Source organism: Hyposmocoma kahamanoa, unplaced genomic scaffold (genome assembly GCF_003589595.1).
Source record: "Hyposmocoma kahamanoa isolate Upper Pololo Valley unplaced genomic scaffold, ASM358959v1 211, whole genome shotgun sequence".
Taxonomy (NCBI): Eukaryota; Metazoa; Arthropoda; class Insecta; order Lepidoptera; family Cosmopterigidae; genus Hyposmocoma; species Hyposmocoma kahamanoa.
In genome coordinates, this window is record NW_020653732.1 from 5,986,425 (window position 1) to 6,011,620 (window position 25,196).

The following is a 25,196-nucleotide window of genomic DNA, read 5'->3' on the forward strand; positions in this document are numbered from 1 at the left end:
TAGTTTGCGTGTCACGTGTGCCAAAGCGCCAACAGTGTAGAAAAATACCTTATTTCGCTTTTTATATTTTTTTGTTACAAGAAACGAAAGTAATATAACTTTATACCCTGCAATATACTCGGTTCGTTTTTGGAGAGCTAAGTAAGCATCTCGAAATCGTCGTCGTGCAGCTCCTGACCGCTAGATGGCGGCACATTGATTGAAATTTCAATATAAAATCAAAACATAACTAGCAATAATAGGTATTAATGGTATTGAATTTCCAACAATATCGGTATATTGTACAGGGTAACGTTTAAATTATATTAACAGTCCAGAATTTGTTATTTCGTTTTAAATTTGAAACTACAACCAATCATTATTAAGATAACATAGTATCTCAAATTATGAATGTGCGAGTTTTGGCAACAGCGGTTCTGATAGTAATCGAGGTGTTAGACACTGCCATCGTTTTTTTCCTTCCATGGTGTAATCAGTGATTAGAATTCACCTCTTTAGGCAATGCGAAGTAGTCTGCCGAATTCAGCACTCGACCCTATGTAGACACGTCATTAGTAAACTCGGGATGCACGAAAAGAACCTCCGTGCATGAACACCATTCCTTTATGTCTAGCTCTAGTCCTTTACGAACGTCTAGCGCAACTCTGGGCAACAATCGGCGTTTGCCTTAAGCATATTGGCAAATCTTTACACCACGTTGGCCAGTATTATAGTGTAAGCTGTCGATACGATAAGAAGAAGAAGTAGCTCTTAAAAGTGACAATAATACTTATCTATAGATTGTATGACATAGTCTATGAGTTATTTTTATAATATCAAATGACGGGACGGACAAGTTATGCGCTTCATAGCTTTAAATTGCAAAGATCTGAGGGGCACTGCCACCGCGCCCGTCACTCTGAGACACAAGTTAACCAGTCCCAAGTGCACCCTTACCCTTCAAAACCGGAACGCATTAAAGCTCATATTACTGCGTGTCGACAGAAATAGGTAAGGTGGCAGTAGTCTTTTGGAAGAACTCTTTCGTAAGGAGCTCTACTGCTACTAGAGTCACCGTCTTTCAGTGCTCATTGAAAACCAGCGCCACAGTCAATCATGGCTGTGGCTTATGCTGAATGAAGTCCTTTTGCGCACGCCACAACCACACATATAACACTACAAAATTTGCATCATTATATTTTCATGCAGTCGTTATATTTTGTTTCTTGCTTTTTAAATTAGCAATTCGTAAAACGACAAACCTGGGTAAAATCGTCGTCAACTCGTCTGCGAAACACATTGGTTGGCACCACACTACGCTGAGGCACCTGCCGCAGCTTCGGTGGTACCACTTTGTACTTCCACTCTGACGATGGTATGCTGTAAGGAGAAGGTTACCTTATAATTATTAATACAAAGATGGAACACTCAGAAAAAACACTCAGAAAAAATTCCTTCGATCCGGTCGGATTCGAACCGACGTCTTCTTGCATACCGTGCCAGACGCTATACCAACTAAGCCACGGAACGAACCAACAGACCTCACGAATTTTTCTATGTGCTTGCGTCATGTCTTTGTACTTGGTCTTTCAATGACTTTTTAGTCGTAGCGCCATCTATGAGAAATCTATTACAGATTTATCACCCAGTTAGTACCTTTACAGCTACCAGTCCCGGCGAGAGATGTCGCTATTCACTGTATTAATTAAATTTTTATTGAATTGATATTCAATTATTTTAGAAGGTTACCTTATTAAGATAAGTTTGGTGATAGTTTTAGCGATCTTGGAGGCCTAGGGATTACTAGCACTCTAAGTGCTATGTGAGAAGGCAAAGCCGAAATTTTCAGACAAACAGAGCACCTGGTAGTAAGCGACACCCCTGTTCATAACAGTTGCATTGCCACTCAGAGCTTTAAATCAATTTGAAGGGGTAACATCGCCCGTTCCCTGAGACATTAGTTTTCCAGTCCAATGTGCTTGTAATTTCACCAGCACCCTTTAAAACCAGAACGCACACATTAGTGCTTGGCGGCAGAAAGATATAGGACTGTTCAGGATTGCATTCCTTTTTAATTTCAGTTTTGTTTCTGTTTCTTGTTAGAATTATTCAGATTCTTATGTTTGCTTGTGGGAAGACATTTAACGTTTTATCTATCTGTTTATTCTCAGAGTTAAATTAATTACTCCCACCTGGATGTCATCTTTACTTGGTTGATACTCCTTTCGGGTGTACTAAGCGCTTTTCGTCATATATTTTGAAATTTCTTCTAAATTTATTTCGGAAAACATAAAGCTTTGTAGAAATATTACAAAAAATAATAATAATAATATATCTTTATTAACTTTTTAGCCTTATCACTAATATACATAAAAAGTTGTTACTAAATATACAATGAAAAAGGCATACGCTAAGGTTTGAGAATACACTGGCTCCTAAACTAGACTAGAGTCTGTGTCTTAGGAGTCAGGTTGAGTTAGATGTATCGTAAATGGTTTGCGCCTTATAAAATATTATCCAGGTTAAAATTTGTTGAATTTTGAAATGTATTAACTTATTAACAAACCAAGTTGTTCCATTAACTACGTACAAATATAAAAAAAAATCTGAATTTGTACAATGGACACCTATCGAAAATGAAAAGAATTGGTGACATTTATCAGAAAATAAACAAACGACATTGAATCCTCGCTGAGCATACTCATAGACTTCCTTATCAGAGTTAGCAGAAAAAAGCAGAGCAGTATCATCGGCTTAGGATAAGTAATTCAGTCACAGAGATTTTAGTTTATTCATGAGGTCCTCTGTCAAATATAACATCTCACACTTTTTTCTTGTACCTAACTCATCCATGATAACGTAAGTGTTGTTTATTACACACGACCAAGGAATGGTTTTTCGGCCACTAACCTTGTTTTATTAGATTTAGCCATTACTCATTAGAGTAAGCCGTGCTAGGCTATTGGTTTGAACACGGCCAGTGAAAATTACTATCAAGTAACCAAAAATTAAAATTAAAAAGTAAGTTACATTACATTACCTGTTCTCAAAAACATCGTTCCTCAAAGCATCTTCACTGCCGCAACAAGAAAACAGCCAACCTCCCCCACACCCTCTTAGCCTTGTGCCTCCCCGCAGCCAGCAGCTGATGGACAGCATGCAAGGCTGCACGTCAGGGCCGTAGTTGCAAGATGTCGGGTAACCGAGGAGAGAAGCTATCATACGGCTTGTGATATCTGGATATTATGAATAAAGTTCTGTGAGTTGTAAAGCGGGGCAACTAATATAAATTGCAATGAGAAGATTCTAAAATAGTTCAGTAAGTAATTATGATACAAACAGGTTTCAAAATTGACTTTCAAAATTTGAAATCGCCTTTTTGTAAAACGCATTTTGTGCTCGGATTACCCGAAATTTCTTTACACAATATTTATTAAAGATATATGACGTTCAACAAGTCGTGCTTCTGGTGATAAGCGGCATGGCTACCCGTAACAGTTTTAACACTTAAATACCTGAAGGGCACTGCCACTGCGTCTGTCACCCTGCGACACTAAGTTAACCAAGAGCCTATAATCTCACCAGCTCCCTTCTTCGTAACGTTTTATTTATCGTTGGACGACTGTTGCGTTTAGCCTATTCCCATCGTGATTGTGTCGTGGACTTTTTTGTATCGTTGAACGACAGTCATGCCTAGCTGTTCCCACTGGATTGTGATGACAATTTATCGTTTCACGGCATCTACCTTGTTGCTTGCAGATATGAGACAACGATAAATAAGACATGACGACAATAGTAGCTGCGATTATCTGCCGTCACACTTTTATCGTGACGTTTTATTTATCGTCTGACGACTGTCATTCCAGCTCTTCTCATTGTCTTGACAGTCTGTCAAAAAAGGCCTTTACCCTTCAAAACCAGCAAACCTACCAGAACCCTGCATTGCTTCACATTACTGTTTGTCATTAGAGATAGGTATGAGGACAATACTAAGTACTTTATTATGAGTACAATCACCACTTAAAATTAATCGTTGAAATATTTTGATGCACTCTTTGTAGAAATATTAAAAGGAACTCGAATTGCGTGTTGTAAGGAGCTTCGAGTTGCACTTATAATTATATTGAAAGTTTTAAAACCAAATAAGTATAAAAAATATATTTACCTTCAACAGCACCATTGACTTGTCCAGTAACATTCAAAATCATCAAAGGAATCAAAACGCCGTTCAATCTCCATCTTTTACTCTGCTTCCAGCTCCTTCTCTCACTTTTCTCATCTCTTCGGAACTGATTTTTACACTTTACATCAACACTTTCCCATTTTTCTTCCTTTATACTTTGTACTTTACATCTTTCATCACGTAATATATCACCACTTTGTTTCTTACATAACAAAGTGCAGTTATATACACTTTGCTCTTTCTCTTTAGCACTTTGCCTTTTCTCCTTCATGTATCTTCTAGATGCATGTCTTTGTTTGTTTTTGTCTCTAACCCCTTCGAACAGGCTTGATGTTAAGTATTGTCGATTTCTCAGAACTCGGTTGCAGTTTGTTTTCAGTCTATTTTCTCTGTGATTGGTCCATTTCACGGTGCTCACCGGAGGCATTGTGGTCCAGACATAGCGCGCATTGATTGTCTCTGGAAGTAATGGATTCTAGAGATTGTACAAAAAGTGAATCAATCACCCCTACCACAAAGTGCATACATGCTTATACAACGTAAGAGTCTTTTTTTAATGATACTAAGTGAAGGAACGAACTAGTTGTAGGCCTGGTGGTAAGCGTCACGCCTGTACCGGAAAATTAACAGTTGCAAATAAAATATAATTTGACACAAACGCGTATACAGGGTGACATTTTTTTAATTCATGATGTTTTAAGAACCAACTATTTTGTTATTAATAACAGACACACGTTTGGCCGCAGTTTTACCTGATGTTAAGGGATATGACCTACTTACTACAGATTATATTCTTTAATACAAACTACATTTATTAAAAGGAACAAAAAATAAGGGAAGGCTGATATTTTGTACTTTTGTTGTAATACATACACATGCAAAAAGACAACTTTTCAGGAAAGAGGAACTTTTTTATTAATTAAGAGAGTTACAAAATTACACACAATATACGTAATTTGTTTCATGTAACTCGTGTTATTTCTATGACTTTTTTTAATAATAATAAAATCGTTTATTGTCTCCACAAACAGTGCACGTAAAAATAAATACTTTACATAATATCAAAATCTGGTTCCAGAGGCTGGTTCCTGAACTAAAACCTGTATCTCAGGTAACCAGTCCCCACCCCTTGGCGGACTTAATTATATTCCAATGAGGGTAAACTAAAAGAGTGCAACAAAAATATGTGTGCCTATGTGTGTTGTGTTGTCTTTGTGTGTTGTGTGCCTGTGTGTGAAACTTTGACATGTGCCTTTGTTATACCAAGGGCACGAAACTGTTTTTTTCTTTCAGTGACATTGCAACGTATTTATGTACAGCTAGTGTACTATAAAAATACTTAGATATGACTTTAACTGTACAATTTCACATAGATTTTCATGTGATAAAAGCACTTTTGGCGTTCGATCACATGTGTTATTATAACCAAGGGTTCAAAATGATATTTACTCATTTATTTATTTATGAATTGATGATAAAATGTCAGCCTGTATAAGAACGATTTGGCGGGTCGCATCGGCCCAAAAGCGCGCCGACGCGTGAGTTGCTTTCGTTTTAATTGACGATCACATTGCGGGCGTCAAGTTTTTTATATTGTCTTGTTTGTCAGATAAAGAATGATAGAATTGTGAAAAATCTTTGTCGAATAAGGTTGACAGAAGATAGAAAGAAGAAGAAACATGTAAATATGAATACCACTCCTCGTAACTTTGAAGAGTACATCGGACTAAAAGCCTAATACATCCTGAGGGTCGAGCGGCAAGGAGTTCCTCCACTATTCGTTAGTGGTGAGAGTGCCGTCCGAATATTTGACGATTTTCATGAAGGAGGAGTTTTAGCCGAAAGGTATCGTCGTAAAACAAGAATGTTATCTTTAGAGATATTTCCACGAAATACCATGTCATATCAGGCTCACTTATTATAATTATATATAAACTGTTGGCAATGTAGTTCGATTTTTAAGTGTAATATTATAGATAATATAATATGTAATATGTAACATTATATAACAGTATGTAAATAACTACTATACAATGTATGAGTGTTTGTTGCCACCATCGAGTATATAACCAGACATAGAGACGAAAAGTCATTTAATTTGTTTGAAAACTATTCTGCCAAATCATTACGATGACAACTGCGCTCCGATTGGCCAGCCTGAATTAGAAACCATTGACAGGTGTCGTCAATAGTTTCGTTTCAAATCGGCGAGTTTAACTTGAGCTTTGCTATAATGGACGAAAATTGAAAAATTACACATTTAATATTTAATTGCCGATGAAATGTGATTGCGTTTGTTTTGTAATTAGATGTTTTGCTGTTTTTCCCACACCACCGAATGGAACAGTCACCATTGTTAGAGATATTATCTTTATTATAATAAATACAGAATATTTTTGGAATATGCGGAGAGGATATTTTTGGAGTGTGCGTACACACAGGCCAGTTGTTGGCGCTGTACTATTTCAGCTTTCTAATTTGTGATTTCAGCGCAAACGATAGTTGATATTTAAAAGTGATATTAAGGCCCATTTGCCTAATGAGTTACCAGTGATGGATGGCTTCCACAAAGAAATTAAAAGCAAAAAATATACCGTGACTATGTAAAAAAGTCAATTTTCGGAGAAATTAACTTAGATGTTTCTGAAAATAAGATTTAATTTAAAAAGCAAAATTTTAGCTTAGTGACGGTATATAATAGCGACCTATCTCAATAACACCATTACGACAATGTTAAATAGACAGGTGTAATCGTGTACGTACATACACAATATGTTGATTTGCATTCTCGCCGTATTTACAGAGGTCATTCTATATCCGAAACTGAACCCAAATCACAAAAAAATTAATCGAAAAAAATGTCATAAATTCATATTTTTTATTTAATTGCGGTAAACAAATTTGATCCAAAGGTCATTGACTTGTACGGCACTTGCAAACATTTTGAACATTGACCTTAAATGCGCAGAAAAAAACGTTTTTTAGATCTATTTGGTGGTGGGGTGCGGGTAGCGACGGCGGGGCAGTGTCGTATCAAACGCGCGATTGGTAGATCAGACGACCTTGCTTCCCGTACTGCGTCTACGTCACGCATACATTCTATTCTAGTCGGTCACGAAATGCGATGTGGTTCGGTATGTAAACAAGAGTTAGTAGTGCAAAAAAAAACCGCAACCAGGTTCACCAGAACCTGCATGGCAATCCATCAAGTACAAGTGCCTGTCTATTCTTATGGCATGATGTGAAACGGTTAGTTTACGGCGCAGACATTTCGACACTCGTAGGAGTGTCGAAAGAGTTTCTGCTTCCAAAGTTGTGGAGTCTAATGTTAAAGCCAGCAGTGCAGAGCAATACTTTCATGTAACCTAAAGTTGGTAAGTACCAAATCTAAGTTACTAAAAACTTTTTTCAGTCAACTTTTCTAATTAATGTAAATAAATAGTAAATTATAACAATACTAATGGTAAAACAATACTACTAGTATTATTATAATTCACTATTTATTTACATAATCATAAAAAAAGAGGTAAATAAGCGATCGAGAAATATTACGTATCGCTCGGTGAAGCGGGAGCGGGGTCACTGCCCTTGCGCGGTGAATACGACTTCAGACAATTTTGCAAAACTTTACTATATACAATTAGCCAGAATATTGAACAGATTGAACAGAGACTTTTCAATTATTTTTAGATGATTTAGCATTATTTCTATTATTAATTTCTTAAATATGCCGAGAATGCAAATCAACTCACTGTATTTATAATATAACTTACACACGTACTCGTAATTCACATGTCATGTTTTGGTAGCAGAGGAGCTCCTTGTGAAAGAGTTCGTCCAGGGTAGTACTGCCACCTTACCTATTTCTGCCGTCAAGCAGTAATGTCAGCATTACTGTGTTCCGGTTTTGAAGGGTAAGGGTGTTGGTGAAATTACAGGCACATGAAACTTGTCAACTTATGTGTCAGGGTGGCGGGCGCATTGGTAGTGCCCCTCAGATCTTTGCAACTTAAAGCTCTGAGTGGTACTATAACTGTTATGGACAGGCGCGGCGTGTAGCTTACCGTCAGGCGCACGACTTGTTCGTCCCGTCACTTGATGTAATAGCACCTTTACGTGTAAATCAATATCAGACATAAAATAAGTGTCTGAGCGTAATTGGAGGTTATGTAGATAATATGAATGTATAAAAGATGTATGGTTGGATAATATTCCAAAGTCAAAACTGTCAGTTTCATTTAATTCTCTTAAAAATGTCTTTTATAAACAATTCTTTTGTTTTATTTTCGAAAGTACACGTCAGTTTGTGTTAAAGACAAAGACAATAAGACAAACATAGTAAGACAAAAGCGCAGAAAGTGAGTTTAACATCACTATATTCTTTTGTTTTTGGACTTTCATTTTTATTTATTTGACATATGAATCAAATGGAATGCGACAAATTGTTCACCTTTGAATTGTAATGCCAGTAATAGCTCTTGTTTGATAAGACGTGTCGATTAAGTCATATGCCGTGTCATTGGTAACATTTGATGGCGTCTTTTTGTTAAGAATTGCCTACGTATTAAATTTTTTTACGGTACCTAGTAACGGAACGAATAAGGCGTGCATCTGGCGTCGCATATCTATTTAAAACTTTAAATCGCATAGATAGCAGCAAAATACTAGAGCTCCTTATAAAAGAGTTCGCCAGGGAATTCAATTTCTATGGCAGAAATGTTTGTACGGCCTACATTTATTTCTCCCGTGAGTTTGGGTGTAATTTGTGATTGTCTAGTCCCTAGTGCATGGCTGTGAAAACAAAAGTACTGCCACCATACCTATTTCTGCCTCCAAGCAGTAATTTGAGCATTACTGCGTTCCGGTTTTGAAGCGTAAGGATGACGGTGAAATTATAGGTACATGGGACCTTAGAATAATAACGCATAGAATGATAGTTTCATATCAAACGAACTGTCACAAGTGAGGCAAAAATCAAATTCATGTAGGCTAGTTTTAGTGGTTATATAAAAACACAAGTTGAAACGCGTTACTTCCTTGTGGAATGTGATGTTAGTATCTATTTTAGGTTTATTTGACGTATTTTTACACTCATTTGCCGCACATTTCGTCATTTTTAGCTAAAATTCTGGAGCTGTTCGCGGTGCAAGTTGACCTTGAGCACTGAAGGCCCGTCCGCTCGTGTATGCCCTTTGGGAGCGCTTCAATTTGCCTCACTTAGCGTGTGCGGACTAGGTTTCTATGCGTTATTATTCTAAGCATGAGACGTGTTAACTTATGTGTTACGGGCGTAGTGGCATTGCCATTTAGATCTTGGCAATTAAAAACCCCGAAAGGCACTTTATCTGTTATGGGTAGACGTGACGCTTTCCACCAGGCGCACTACTTGTTCGTTTTGTCAACTGATTTTGATATCATAATAAAAGGAAAACGGATCTAAAGGGCATTCTATTGCGGCCCTCACCCGGATACGTCGCAAATTCACAAGTCGCATGTGCTTGAAATTTCACTAGCACCCTTAACCCTTTAAAACAGAAACAGAACTTTCATAAGAAGCTCTACTGATACTAAGTTATTAGTATTTTACATGCAGTATTTAATTTTTACAAATAACCCTGTATATAGGGCGACCATTATTATTTTATTAAGGCCCGTAATAAATTAATCCATCTTAGCTACAGGGTCGATATTAAGATCTTACTTAAGACCACTGTCTATATTAGTTAACATCATTTGAATGCACATAATGATTACTCATTGACTTCTCATCGTTAGAAAGTTGTAAAAATTTCCACAATTAATTAAATGTCACTCAAAACCATCGAGTACATAACCAGAAATAGAGACGAAATAAGGGCCATATATTCCTGGTAACACATTAGCGATACAGCTCTTTTAAATATCAACTCTCGTTTGCACTGAAATATAGACAGGGCAACTACTGACCTGTGCGTACGTCTCCGTATATTCTAAAAAATATTCCGTAAAAATATTCTGTAAAAATATTCTGTAAAAATATTCTTATTTATTGTAATAAAGATAATATCTCTAACAATGCCGTGCTGTTCTATACGGTGGTGTGGGAAAAACAGGAAAACATCTAATTACAAAACAAACGGAATCACATTTCATTGGTAATTAAATATTAAATAAGTAATTTTGCAATTTTCGTCCATTATAGCAAAGCTCAACTTAACTGGTCGATTTGAAGTGAAACAGTTGCCGACACCCGTCAATTGTTTCGAACTCAGGCTGCCCAATCGGAGCGCAGTTGTCACAGTAATGATATGGCAGAATAGTTTTCAAACAAATTAAATGACATGTCGTCTCTATTTCTGGTTATATACCCGATGCTCAAAACTTATAACACGGTTGAAGGTGACTGTCAAGTATTAGCGCTTTTGCATACTGCATCCCATTCGTTTTCGTTCCGAATCTGAGACTATACAAATCTAGAAAACTCGGACCCACTTCGTATGTCTCTTGTGCACTAAGTCCCATTCGAATCCGAGAAAATGCGAATATCGCTTGTACACCTAGAGATAAAATGATCCCTGCGACATTTCGGACCGTCATTTCTCGGATGTGCAACGAATACGAATCAGATGCGGTGCTCAATCTAATGTAATCTCTACGCGATTCATAGGGTGCGTTTACACTGACGCGGAGCTGGGAAGAGCAGACCAGAGCTGCATTGAGCCGTGTTCCGATCAAATTCAATCTCTTGGAGAGATTATACGTCATGTCGTCGGTAAAAAAAGGGCAGCGCTTTTATTCGCATCTTTGGTTTCATTGCATTTGCATATTGTCAGTCGTGTGTCCCATATACATGGAGTTTTTTTTACACTTTCAATTACCTTCTCATCCATTTTAATTCACATTCAATGTCGATGATGAGTAAAATTTATGATGTAATATCGCTAACTAAACTAAAATGCAGCGCGCGAGTCCTTTCCTGACAAGTCTACCCTACTCGCCGAACGCTATACCAACTAAGCCACGGAACGAACCAACGGACCTCACGAATCTTTCTATGTGCTTGCGTCGTGTCTTTGTACTTGGTCTTTCAACGACTTCACCCTGAGTCATAAGTTGACAAGCCCCATGTGCCTGTAATTTGATCATGCTGACATTACTGCTTGGCGGCAGAAATAGGTAAGTACTTCCCTGGACGAACTCTTTGACAAGGAGCTTTACTGCCGCTGGTATTATTTTTATAAACGATCGCACGTGGCATTATCCAAGGGTTACTTATATCAGGTATAATCAATAAACCATAAAAGTTACCAAAAATATTCACCTCAGTTAATATACATAAAAAACTTAAATACTAGATAGACCTAGGTCTTTTTAAATAAGGTTGATGGGTGAAGTACTGTCCCTCGTTAAGTTGTCCAAAACGCTGGTAGTTGGGTAACTTAGCTGTCAGACCTCGAATCTGCCTTTGATCTAATAATAAGACTGAAAAATTGGATGCTGGGACAATACACTATCCTAGAGTTTTGACTCAAGTGGCTTGCACATGTTTTTTATGGTGTCGCTATCTCTGAGGTTCTGAAGTCGATCACCGGCAGGGTGAATATAGAACTGATTTTATTATTAAAAAAGTCGAACTACATTAAACAAATAGGCATATTATGTGTAATTTTGTCACTCTCTTATTTAATTAAAAAGTTCTTCTCTCCTGAAAAGTTGTCTTTTTGCAGATGTGGCTTTATTACACCAAGAGTACAAAAAGCCATATATTTGGTTGAGCTTACTGCTCAATACAACCGTATTTGACGCGTTCCTGTTAGTAAATGTGGTTTGAATTAAAGAATATAGTCTGTAGTAGGTCTAAGTAAGGTCTAAGTCCCTTAACATCAGATAAGACTGGCCAAACGAGAAAAATAGCTGGCCCCCAAAATATAACGAATTAAAAAATATTTACCCTGTATACGCGTTTGTGTCAAATTATATTTTATTTGCGAATGTTAAGAAAAGGACCACCACATATGAAAAATATTTAAATAATTAGATATAATAGGAATTAGTAGAGGCGAAGCTGCAAAGCCTTGAACACCGCCGTAGAGTTGCCAACTTATTGGTATTCTACAGGATATATCACGGAGAGTGTGCGATGGAATTGCATAATTTGATTCCGCCTTCCCCTTTTCATTACCGGTAGACTAGACGTGGGTTGGGGTTCCACCCCTATGTTGTGGATATTACCGGATTCTCACGAAGCGCTTCCACTTTGTATGGCGAGCAGCTAGGGAGTGGAATTCCCTGCCTGCAAACTTGTTCCCCGAAGGCTATAACTTAGACCTTTTCAAGGCGAAAGTGAATAGGCATTATTTAGGTGTGCATGCTACATCCTCAAACTCATTGTCACTTTCCGTCAGGTGAGACGGAGGTCAAATGGGTTTTGCTTTTCATTAATAAGAAAAATATCGTTTTTGATGACCTTCATGGTTGAGTAGCTTGCTCACCGGTTTTCATAGTATCGCCATCTCTGAAGATCCCGGATTCGATCCTCCGTCGGGTCATTGTAGAGACTAACTTTTCAATATTGTCTCGGGTTTGAGTGTTTGTGGTACCGTCGTTGTTTTCGATTTCCATAACACAAATGCTTTAGTTACTTACTTTGGAATCACAGTATCATATATTATATTGTCGAATATTTATGTATTTATTTTGACTTGCAACTTTTTTTATAGTATCAAGTGACAGGACGAACAAGTCGTGCGCCTGGTGTTAAGTAACATGCCTGTCCATAACAGTTGCAGTGTCACTCAGAGCTTTAAACCGCAAAGATTTCGGGGGCACTGCCACTGAGAACGTCACTCTGAGGCATAGGTTGACAATCCCATATATGTGCAACTTCACCAGCACCCTTATCTTTCAAAACCGCAATGCAGTAATGCCTACATCACTGCTTGGCGGTAGAAATAAATAAGGTACTCCAAAAGTAGGAATGCCTTTAGCTCAAAATGTTACAATTTCAAACTGCGATTATTAGAAAAGTAAAAAAAAAAAATATTACGGTCAATTCTCACTACAAATTAGCAACGCTTTTTACACGAAAATAAAGCGTAAAACTCACTGAACTTGAGACGAAAATCTTCAGCACACATCTAGGTCATTCAACATTCATCTTCTCGCTACCTAACCCGATTATACAAAAACAGGCTTCAGACCATATACTATAGTACTTACAACTTCTACCTTTCACTCTTAGATCTAGAAAACACTTTCACTTAACAAAACTTCACATTAAATGTCTCAATACCAATCTATTTCTATTTTAAAAAATATTTAAGTAACTTTTATTTTGTACTAGCTACTCGTCATTGCAGTAATCGCGTAAAAGAATTTCAAATTAATTTCAAATTTATTCGTTTTTGTTTTCAAATTAAATTTTCGAAGTTCGAATTTTTTAATCGATCGATGCGTGTTTTTTGTTTTTTAACGATCGTCAGTCGCGTACGGAGCGTTGTGGTGGACTGTCGCTCGTTTTCTAACCAACCAGTATTACTAAAGCAAGGCCCGTTTCACACTGGATGCGCTGTCTTGATTTTGATTACAATGGCATCGAGACATAGTGTAATTTAGATATTAGTAACTGAACTTGCTCGAAAGATAATAACAAATTGTTTGCCACCTACATGTTGTAAAGTTATCTAAAATCATAAATGACAAATTTCCAATAATGAGCCTGTAGTTGAGGTTACATAGGATTTAACTTTTACTAAAATAATAAAAAAAAGTCACTAAATGGAATATTTATACTGATTTTTAATAGTATATTATTATTAATACAAAAAACGAACACTCAGAATAAATTCACGAATCAGCAGACCTCACGAATTTTTCTATGTGCTTGCGTCGTATCATTGTATTTAGTTTTTCAACGACTTTTTAGCCGTAGCGCCATCTATGAGAAATCTATGATATTTCTCCACCTAGTTAGATACCTTTCGGCCTAAACACTCGCCTGAGAGGAGATCCGTGCCAAGCACTGGGACATGAGTTGATGATGTTATTTGGTTGCAAATAAATGTCTAAAATTGAACTCGAAAAGTGACTCGTGCTCAAAATAAAGAATTTTTATAATATCAAGTGACGGGACGAACAAGTCATGCTCCTGGTGGTAAGCGACACGCTGTCCACAACAGTTGTATTGCCACTCAGAACTTTAAACCACAAAGATCTGAAGGGCACTGACGCTGCGCCAGTCACCCTGATACATAACTTGACAAGTCCCATGTGCCTGTAATATCACCAGCACCAAGAACCACGTAAAGTGGCAATACTTCCCTAAAGATATAAAACTAGTATTTCTTACACTGTGATATCAATTGTTTCACCTTTATAATGTATGCAGGAAAGCATGTGGTTGATGGTAAAACTTAATCACTAGTTCGCGGTTCGTTTGATAGGCTTTGGCGTTCCGCAAGGAATCGTATTAGTACCGATGCTCTTTACGGTTGATAATAGACAGATTAGTAAATGTAATTAAAATGAAATTGATTCACATCTATATCAATGTCAAAATCAATACAAATATAATGTATTAAAAAATAACCATAACAAGATAATTGGATGTACCTGTCATATGTGTCATTAAGTTCATGTTCATCGTGATCGGGAGAGGCGGATCCCGCTCGGCGGCGCCGTACCTTCGCGGCTGCGGGCGATCGGAGCTTGGTGGCTTGGTTCATCAGTAAGCCGCGAGGAGGGGGAGGACGTAGCTCCTTCTAGATGCTGGGCGGGCTCCGGTGCGCAAAGTCGATCCCGGGTCATTCCCACTAGAGCACCCGACAAGGCTACCGTGGGGTTTTAGCCGGCCGAAGTCCGGCCGATAACCTGTCCGATAGAGGTATCCCAGTAGGATTTTCCCTCGCAAAAAAAGCTTCATTTGCGGTGTGGCCTGCGTTAAAATACGTGATAGTAATATTATAGTTAGGAAGCTCTACTCCGATTCCCAGAGATGCCTGCAATTTACTAATCATTACTTACTTCAATGGCAAAGCAATCCGGTAAACAAAGTGGTAAACACGTGATATCACCAATCCGCATCGATCACCATGGCAGACGAACGCCTAACTACTAAAAGGAGAACCACGCAGAAAAGTGGAATTTGTATAATAATAATAATGTGCCAGAAAACTACGTCAATTACCTGGTCTTAAACTAATGAATTCCCTATTCTAGGGCACTTACCAGAACACCCAGACCAGAACCTATTTTGAAAAGTTAATTTTCCAAATTGGTTCTACCGGGAATCGAAACCAGGACCTCCGTATCCAGCCTCACAATGTAAATCGTTAGGCTGTCGAAGCCGTCATACCTTAATACAATATCTTAAACAAAATACTTTATTAGTAACATTCAATGCACCCACACCTTTATAATCAGGGCGCAGCCTCCGTAGCGAAAGGCAGTTTTGTATCTAACATTTTTTTGTTTTTTTTTATTATTATTTTTTACTTGTTACTGCTAGTACGCGACCTTGAAATGTGCAGTAGTTGAAAACGCTACTAAACATTGAAGCTTCGAATTGCAGAAAAAAATTAAAAATGCAAAGGCAAAGTAAGGTCCAAGATTTAGGAGATCGGATAACGGAGATCAAGTGGAGCTAGCAGGACATATAGCGTAGTGAAGACAGGTTTATTTACAAAAAATATATGAGTAATTGTAACTTTATTATAAAAAAATAAAACTGATCTCAAAAGTTCGTTCGTAATTACATAAAATAATATATTTGCCAATTTTTATTGAAATCGGTAAATAGAAAGTGCGCGAAACCGGATTCATCCCCTAGTTATACCACCCTTAAAAGTGGAATATTTTCTTCGAATTTAAATATGACCAATACTAAGACACCCGACTAAAAAAAGAATCATCAAAATCAGGTTGCAAAATCAGGTTATCGCGTATCATACATAAAAAACAAACAATCGAATTGAGAACCTTTTCTTTGTTTGAAGTTGGTTAAAAATATGACAATAAAACGTCTGCCCTCCGCTAACTAAAGTGACAAAATAGTTTTTTGAGATGTCATAAAAACCGTAACGCAATTTCAGAATATTGAAATTGTTTAATGATAGTTCAGTTATGCATCGTTAGGGTAAGTTCCGATAAATCGAACACATTAACTAATTTTAATTGTTTTTAAAAGAGAATTTTGTGTTCTATCTTTTTCTGTTTGAAACGGTTATTTGACCATTTGTCACTTACTCACGTTTTAGTTAATGGACGGCAGAAATAATGATATTCAATAACTAAATATTGTAAAAAACGGGTTACTTCTTTTGTGGAGACTTGCATAACTTTAGACCTCTCGCTAGCAGATGAAGGAAAATTTGGTGATGAAACATGAATGTCTAAGAGTCGTATTCTAGAACTCTACTCAATGCTCAAGTCAGGTATGCACTGGAAACACAAGCACTGGAAATACGACCCTAATGGCAAGGACTTGAGTATGATTTCGAGTGCTTTAAACCAACTCAAATCCTGACTTGAGCATTGAGTAGAGTTCTAGAATACGACCCTAAGAATGTTCACAACAAGAAAATGCATTAGGCTGGGGTGGCGGATTCTGACGTAAGCCTTCATGATAATGAAGATCATCATTCTCGTGATGAAACCGAAATTATAATTACATATAGGTTTATTATTGTGATAATATACAGGTAAGGTACAATTAAAACTATAATACTGGGCAGTAAAATTAGAATTTTTAAATTATATGAATAAAATTGGGTCCCCGCGGCAAGGAGCCACGGCAATGCTGGCAACGTTCCCCCTTTGAATGGCTATGCTAATGCGTTGGGGAAAGGCCCTTAGATTTCCCAGACAGTCTAAAAATTTTTTAGATAACATTTTGTACATATAAAGGGCACTGGGACCCGACGAGTCAAGGGTTTCGATTCCAAAAGCTGTAAATAGGTAGTCGGAACCGAGATCCTGGTACTTATTACTTTTTATTCTTTCCACCAGCTCAGCTGCGGAGCCAGCCCTCTTGCTGATGAGCTGGTAATGGGGTGGGGCAAGTGTGTCGGCACATGTGGCGTCTCACACCAGTGCCCGGCGGCCCATACTACAAGGGATGAGAGTCATTCCGTCCGGGCGTTTGTCATCTGTTCGCGACATGCCACTTGGCTCGAGTATAGGAGACACGTTATGAATAATAATAATAATAATAATAACGCACATACTCAAAGCCCCGCAATAAGAAAAACCCTGTATCGCGGGTGCCATGGACACACACAGACTACCACAAATTACATCCAAATTCATGGGAGATATAGATATTAGCCATTCAAATATTTCTCCCGGCTCGGACATCGAAACCGGGGCCTCTGCGTGGAAGATCAAGATGGAAACCATTCGGCCACAGAGGCAGTTAATATATTTTCTAAATTGGTTCTGGTCTAGATGTTCAACAGTGCCTTTCGAGTTAATTTTGGTGCTCATAGTGCTGGGAGTTCCCGGTTCTAGACCAGACAGTAGACGCGTCGGATAATTTATTTATTTATACATTTTAGGAAAATTCACGGACAAATAATATAATTAGAGTGTAGTATACTTAAATATGAGTAATCCAATGCCATTTACGAATTTCCACCAACATGAAACAATATAAAGTGCTTACCAAGTCCAAAAAAAAGAGATTATAGGAGAAAACAAAGAACATAGTCACTAAATTAAAAAAATTAGATAAAAATTAAAAATACTATTATTAAACAATTAAATGAACAATCCAGTGTATTCATAGCCAATCACATGTTATGTCAAAGTGACGTTTGGTCATTTCTCGCCTGACTGTGTCTATGCTTGACCAAAACAAATCAAATTCAGAATGATTTACTGTCGCATTCTTAAATAAGTTATTATTATGAGGAGATTTTTGTATTACAAATATTATGCATTTATTTTTTACATGATATATATGGCAAAAGCATAGACAAATCTCTTGAAGGAACTCGGCTTACCTTCCGTAGGTTTGAGATCGTCGACAACATTATACATACTATATTTTAGTTATATACCACTTAGAATAATAACGCATAGAATGATAGTTTCATATCAAACGAACTGTCACAAGTGAGGCAAAAATCAAATTCATGTAGGCTAGTTTTAGTAGTAGGTTAATTTTCGGTTTTAGTGAATATTTATATAAAAATACAAGTTGAAACGCGTTACTTCCTTGTGGAATGTGATGTTAGTATCTATTTTATGTTTGTCTGACGTATGTTTACACTCATTTACCGCACATTTCGTCATTTTTAGCTAAAATTCTTGATCTGTTCGCGGTGCAAGTTGACCTTGCGCACTGAAGGCCCACACGCTCGTGTAGGCCCTTTGGGCGCGCTTCAATTTGCGTGTGCGGACTAGGTTTCCATGCGTTATTATTCTAAGTTATATACTATATTTTTTATTTAAGTGTAATATTGTTATATTTATTATGTAATATATGATAGAGAATTAAACAATAATGTTTTATGCGTTATTGGTTTTAGGTAAATGATCTTCTTTGAAACATCTTCTTGTATAATCCAAAAACAACTTGATTGACTTTCTTTGGTGCTAATTTATAAGCTGTTCTTACCGCTAATAGAATATATAGTTATATTGCGAATAAATTTGTAATTGAAATTTGGAGACCGCCCAGAAGCATTCTAATAACTTATTTTAATAACTAATTTTGGGATATAATTTTTGCCCCACATAACTATACTCTATAACATTTAGCTCGACTAGAATGAGAGATTGCCAAAATTAAAACGACGTTAATTATAATATTATAGTTATTATATATATATTATTTAGATTTCGGTTATTGCCATGATAATTTGACACTGATTTCGTTATGCCATAGGTCAGTTGATGTGTTTTCACATCGATTCTCGACTACACCGATCGTGTTCATGAAGTTAGACATGTTTCATTCTAATTTAGCTAAATTTTATGGAGTATTGGAACCTAAATCTGGCCTAAACGTTGCCGTTCTTGATTAGTATTAACCCGCAACATACACCAAAACTAACACTAGCCCTAGTCTAGTGACCGCCATTACGGAAATAATAACCTAAGGTCCATTTCTGGCAGAAGCTTCTGGAACTGATGCTCCTCGCTCTCTTCATATACGGAGATAAGTCCTTCCTTCAGTACTTTGTATGGTTCTTCTTTTGGCGGGTTGTATAATAGGTCCGATATTTGTTCGATATCTTGTTTGTCCAGTTGCGCGATGACCATTTGTGACAACTGTGCTTGGCTTCTCTTAAAGTCGTGGGTCACTGCTTCAAAGCTGACGAGATATAGCCTGGGGCGGTCGCGCTAAAACGGTGGTACGCGGAGAGACAGGAAAATGCTTCCTACTTCGGTCATCGTTGATTTCTTCCCAAGTTTGCGCGTTTTCTTTCATAGATCACGTCGGGGTCACCAGATTAGGTGTTACTTGCTTGGATGTAATGAAACAGTAGTCAGAAACAGAAGTCTTAAATTTATTTTCAGATAAGTCTACTATCGTAAATTGTTTCGTCTCTTAACTTGTAGGTAGTTTTATGCGTTTATACAGTAGCGACGGTAGGGCCACCATCGTCGCAGTGGTGCTGTCGTGATACACTTTACTGCATTCTCGTCATGACGGCGCGTACTGGTGTGAGCGCTGGTGCGCGCTGGTTCTAATGCGCTACAATACGAATAAGTAACCAAAACCGAGATTCCCTGACGATTTAATTTTAACTGCCTCCGTAGCCGAACGGTTACCATGCTGAACTGTTACCTCCCGTTCACACGGCATTGCACTGTACGTTTTTTTGCAGTATTCGATGTGCGTTTTCTTACAGGACAAAACCGTGTGAACGGTTCTATTATCTAATATATGCACCAATGTTTATTCGGTTTGGATTAATACTGCAAAAAAACTTGCAGTACAATGCTGTGTGAACGGGGGGTTACGCAGAGGTCCTGGGTCCGATCGGGACGAGAGAAATATTTGTATGGCCTACATTTATTTCTCTCGTGGGCTAGGGTGTAATTTGTGTTTGTCTATGTTTTTTTAAATATATATTATTAAATGACGAGATGAACCAGTCATGTGCCTGGTGGTAAGCGACACGCCTGTCCATAACAGTTGCAGTGCCACCCAGATCTTTAAATCACAAAGATCTGGACACTGCCACTGCGCCCGACACCCTGAGGCATAAGTTGACAAGTCCTATGTGCCTGTAATTTCACCAGCACCCTTGCACATCAAAACCGACATTTCTGCTTGGCGGCAGAAACAGGTAAGGTGGCAGTACTTTCCTAGACGAACTCTTCCACATGGAGCTCTACTGCCACTCTATATGTATGTCCATGTTACCTGCGATACAGGATTTCGCTAGTGCGGGGGTATGAGTGTGAGCGTTATTTATTATTTATATTTATTTTATGTTTCTATCATCTCTGTCTAAGCCAGAATTGTTCCTGGTGTTACGGAGGTGGGATTCTCTTCTATATTGACTTCTTAATTAATTAATAATATGAAGTATAATCATGTGAACACTAGAATGATATCTTCTCATCACCTAGATCAGAATGAATCGACAAGAAACCCTGCCCGTTAGCTCCACACGGTATAACTGTTTACTCAGTAGGTTAACACAAATTTAAATGAGTGATTCCTATTTTATTGCCATGACCAGGTTCACGGTAATAAAATAGGATACTTCGGTCCGAAAGGGCCGAGTTGTACAGTATTACAGATTGGTATTAAAATTGGCACATGATTAGTAGTAGTTATTTCAGATTGGAATTAAAACTGGTAAAATATAATTGTAGGTCAATGGGTAAAATAATGAAAATTAGACGCAATTAAAAATTAGAGCAGTACTCCGCTGCCGCGATCGAGCGGGGACAGGCGATAGAACGAAACAAAATCAGAATGGCGATTCAAAATTTAAAAACAGGTGGCCAGGAGCCGGAAAAAAGGCGATAAAACGGAGGTCATATTGTTACAAGTTGATGATTTTATCCATCTGTTCAATGGTATGCTTTCTACAGTAAAAGCGGTCTGAAATCCAATATTCTTTTCATACATAACAGGCATTTTTTTTATGTATAGCATCAAGTGACGGGACAAACAAGTCGTGTGCCTGATGATAAGCTCACGCCTGTCCATAACAGTCGTAGTGCCACTCAGAGCTTTAAATTGCAAAGACCTGAGGGGCACTGCCACTGCGCCCGACACCCTGAGACATAAGTTGACAAGTCCCATGTGCCTGTAATTTCACAATATTACAGTGCATTAATATGTGCCTGTAATTTCAACAATCTGCCTAGCTACATTACCTACCAGCACATTAGTACCGGCACAGTATGATGGCCGTTTTAACAAATTACACTAGTGAGGTGAAACCTCAATTCATTCTCGATAAAAATATAATCAAATGCAAGTCACATCGCAACACATTTAAGTTTTTAGATTTATAACTAGTATTTCGAAGGGTAGCTGATGGAATACATTCCATAACTTTTACTGCACGTCACTATTGACAACAATGTCAGTTAGTTCCTTCAACGTAGCTATGAATTAATACGATGATGAGCTGACAAACGTCAAAACGGCCATTATAGCGTGCCGGTACTTTAGCTACATTACAAAGTTACATAAGCTAGCTAAGTTATTTTACATTAAGAATGCTGTACAACGCACTGGCAGATTCATAATTGAATACGAACTCAGTAGTTATGGTAGAACATATAAAACATACTTAGATGATATTTATAAATTACAAATAAGACTACTAAAATATTTTGTGCAAATATCAGTTAAAAATGAATATAGGAACGATCGGATTAACTTGTTTAGGTACTGTAGAATGTAAGATAGACATAGTAAAGTAAATATATACATAATTTGTGATGAAATAGATAAAATCGCCATGTTAAAAAACGACAAGACTTGGTAAACTGCGTAATCTAAATTACCTACTAAGGTATGTTCTTCCTTCATACAATAACAACTACGGAAAGCGTGTCTGGAGATACATGTTACCATTACTGTTTTATAAATTGTCATCGAGTATATAACCAGATATAGAGACAACAATCATTTAATTTGTAATTTATATGAAAACTATTCACTTCAAATCGACCAGTTTAACTTGAGCTTTGCTATAATGGATGAAAATGGCGAAATTACATATTTAATTTTTAATTACCGATGAAATGTGATTCCGTTTGTTTTGTAATTAAATGTTTTACTGTTTTTACCATACCACCGAATGGAACAGTCCTCATTGTTAGAGATATTATCTTTATCACAATAAATACAGAATATTTTTGGAATATACGGAGACGTACACACAGGTCAGTTGTTGGCGCTGTACTATTTCAGTTTTCTAATTTGTGATTTTAGCGCAAACGAGAGTTGATATTTAAAAGTGATAGAAGGCTCATTTGCCTAATGAGTGGCCCTTATTTCGTCTCTATTTCTGGTTATACACTCGATGTAAATTGCGAAGTGACACTTTTGATAAACTTCTAGATAAACCAGAAAAATACAAAACAATTCTTAAATCAATGCATTTATCAAATTGTGAAATATAATAGTTAAGTGTAAGTAGCGCAATTTCCGCATAAATGCTTATTAGATATTAATTCTTTCGTTAGACACCTTATGGCATGTGATGGCATCGTATACATAATACATAAATCTTTCAATGGTTTTTATTAGCTGTTTTATATTTCTTTTTGTAAACTTTTTAATTGTGAATAAAATAAAATAAAAAAAATACAAAAAGTTTGACGTGAATATACCTATTGAGATTTTGTAGTTTCATTGTCCACTGTTGTACGAACATAGCGTCAGTGACATCGCAGCAATGCGTCACGAAACCTAAGAAAAACTGAGTTCATTTATAAATTTCTAAATAATACATACAAATTTTTTTATGGTTTTATTTTGATCTAAACTTCATTTCCCAAACTGGTTCTATAGGGAGTCAATCCGGGACTTCCTCATGCAGTGTCCACAACCGTCGTCGTTATATCACCGTTTCCCGGAGAGAACCTAAAGACTCCAATTACGATTATGTTGTTGTACCAAGCAGTAATAGAGTACTGAGACCCGGTTTTGAAATGTAAGGGTGCTGGTGAAATTACAGACACTGGGATTTGTTAACTTATGTCTCAGGGTGACGGGCGCAGGGGTAGCACCTATCAGATCTTTACGATTTAAATCTCAGGACAGGCGTGTCGCTTATTACCAGGCGCACGACTTGTTCGTCCCGCCACTTGACATCATATAAAAAAATGCTTGGGAGAGAATCTGGTGAACAGATACCTTCAATGAACACTACTCCAACTTTGGACTTGTTCTGTTTTTATTTTGTTTTCTGTTCCTTTTTACAACAAAATACCTTTTTTTTTTCGAATTTTATTTTTTGTTTCTTTATTTTTTTTCACAAAATTTAGGGACCATAATATTTGTAAATAAATATGGCTATATGTACTTTTAAACTTTCGCGTTGCATTGTACTAACATTCGGAAACAGGAATAAACGCGTTTACATGCGATTAGGTGTTTTTCACACCTACGTGGTTTCCCGACGTTTCAGCCGGGTTGCACTAGCCGTGGTCACGGGGTGACTGACTGATCCGTGACCACGTGACCATTTCCGTTTCCAAATGTTAATATATATGGCTATTTACAAAAATAAAGTTGGGGTAGTGTTCATTGGAGGTATCGAGATATTTCGATTGATACGTGAGACGCACTATAGTACTAAAAAAACCGACCTCAAAAGTACGTGGAATTACGTCTATTTGCTAAGTTTTATTGAAATATCCCTTAGTTCGCCACTGTACAGGACTTGACACTGGAGATAATAAAAATAGGTTCTCACTACGACACTACTCAAAGTATGTTGAGAGAAAAACGCCCTGAATTGGAGAAATAGCAAAATCAACCATTAAAGTAATTGCTCCTAAATTAAAGTTAGGCGCTATTTATAAAAATGAATCTTCATACGTGAACAGCCACCCTTCGAGGTGGATGATTTTCTTCAAAATGAAATGGGACCACTATGGAAGTACCCCCTTTCCATCAAAAAAAGAATCATGAAAATCGATTCACAAATACCGGAGTTATCGCGTAACATACATACAAAAAAAGAACATACATTCGAATTGAGAACCTCCTCCTTTTTGAAGTCGGTTAAAAATATTATAAATGGTCAGAAATTATTTCTTTTTTCTCAAAATATTCTCCGTTAGCGTGCACTTTTTCATACGAATGAACCAATTTCGAAAACATTTATGCCAGTCCTCCGTGACAATCTCCGAAACATATTTTTCATACTCTTCGACAGCCTCTTCAGGTGATGAAAATCGTTGACCGAGTAACTGGCTCTTAATTTTTGGAAATAAATAAAAGCCACAAGGTACAACTGTACGCGGGATGGCTCATAAGGTCAACGTTGTTCACCTTCAAAAATTCATTTGTCTGTTTGGCCGTGTGAGAACTGGTATTATCGTGGTGCAAGATGACACGGCGTTTACAGTTATTTTTACGGAGTTTGTCAATAACTTCCGGCAAACAAATGGTCGTGTATCAATCACTATTCACGGTACAACGATTCTTCAAAGTTTTATTTAAAAAAAGAAGCAATCATCCGCTAAGGCGCACCTTACACGCGCGCCACTTTAATTGGTTTCGGCTCACCTCGAAAGACCCATACGCTCGATTGCTGCTTTGTTTTAGGATCGTAACTGTAAATCCATGTATCGTCACCTGTTACTATATCCCACACCAAATTTGACGCCCCTTCGTTGAATCTGGTAAGCATGGCATTGCACCAAGTGACGCGATCCGTTTTTTGACCCTGAGTCAAATTGTGTGGGATCCACCGAGAGCACAGCTTTTTTACACCCAAATGTTTGTGTAGTATTGATTGTATTTGACTCATGCCTATGCGTAGAGATGCTCAAATCTCATGGTATGTCACATTCCTGTCTGTTTTGATCATACGGCGCACAGCATCGATGTTTTTTTTGTTCA

The 25,196-nt window shown here is 37.4% G+C and overlaps 1 protein-coding gene across 1 annotated transcript; it reads right to left on the reverse strand.

The window, feature by feature from the left end:
• Positions 1-472: 472 nt before the first annotated feature.
• Positions 473-13,643, reverse strand: LOC113227537. The gene is made up of 5 exons (XM_026460476.1): positions 13,361-13,643; positions 4,145-4,621; positions 3,020-3,215; positions 1,242-1,359; positions 473-535 (listed from the first exon to the last, which is right to left on the reverse strand). The coding sequence occupies exons 2-5, from the start codon at positions 4,587-4,589 to the stop codon at positions 473-475; spliced, it is 822 nt and encodes a 273-aa protein (XP_026316261.1). The 5' UTR covers positions 4,590-4,621; positions 13,361-13,643.
• Positions 13,644-25,196: the final 11,553 nt, after the last annotated feature.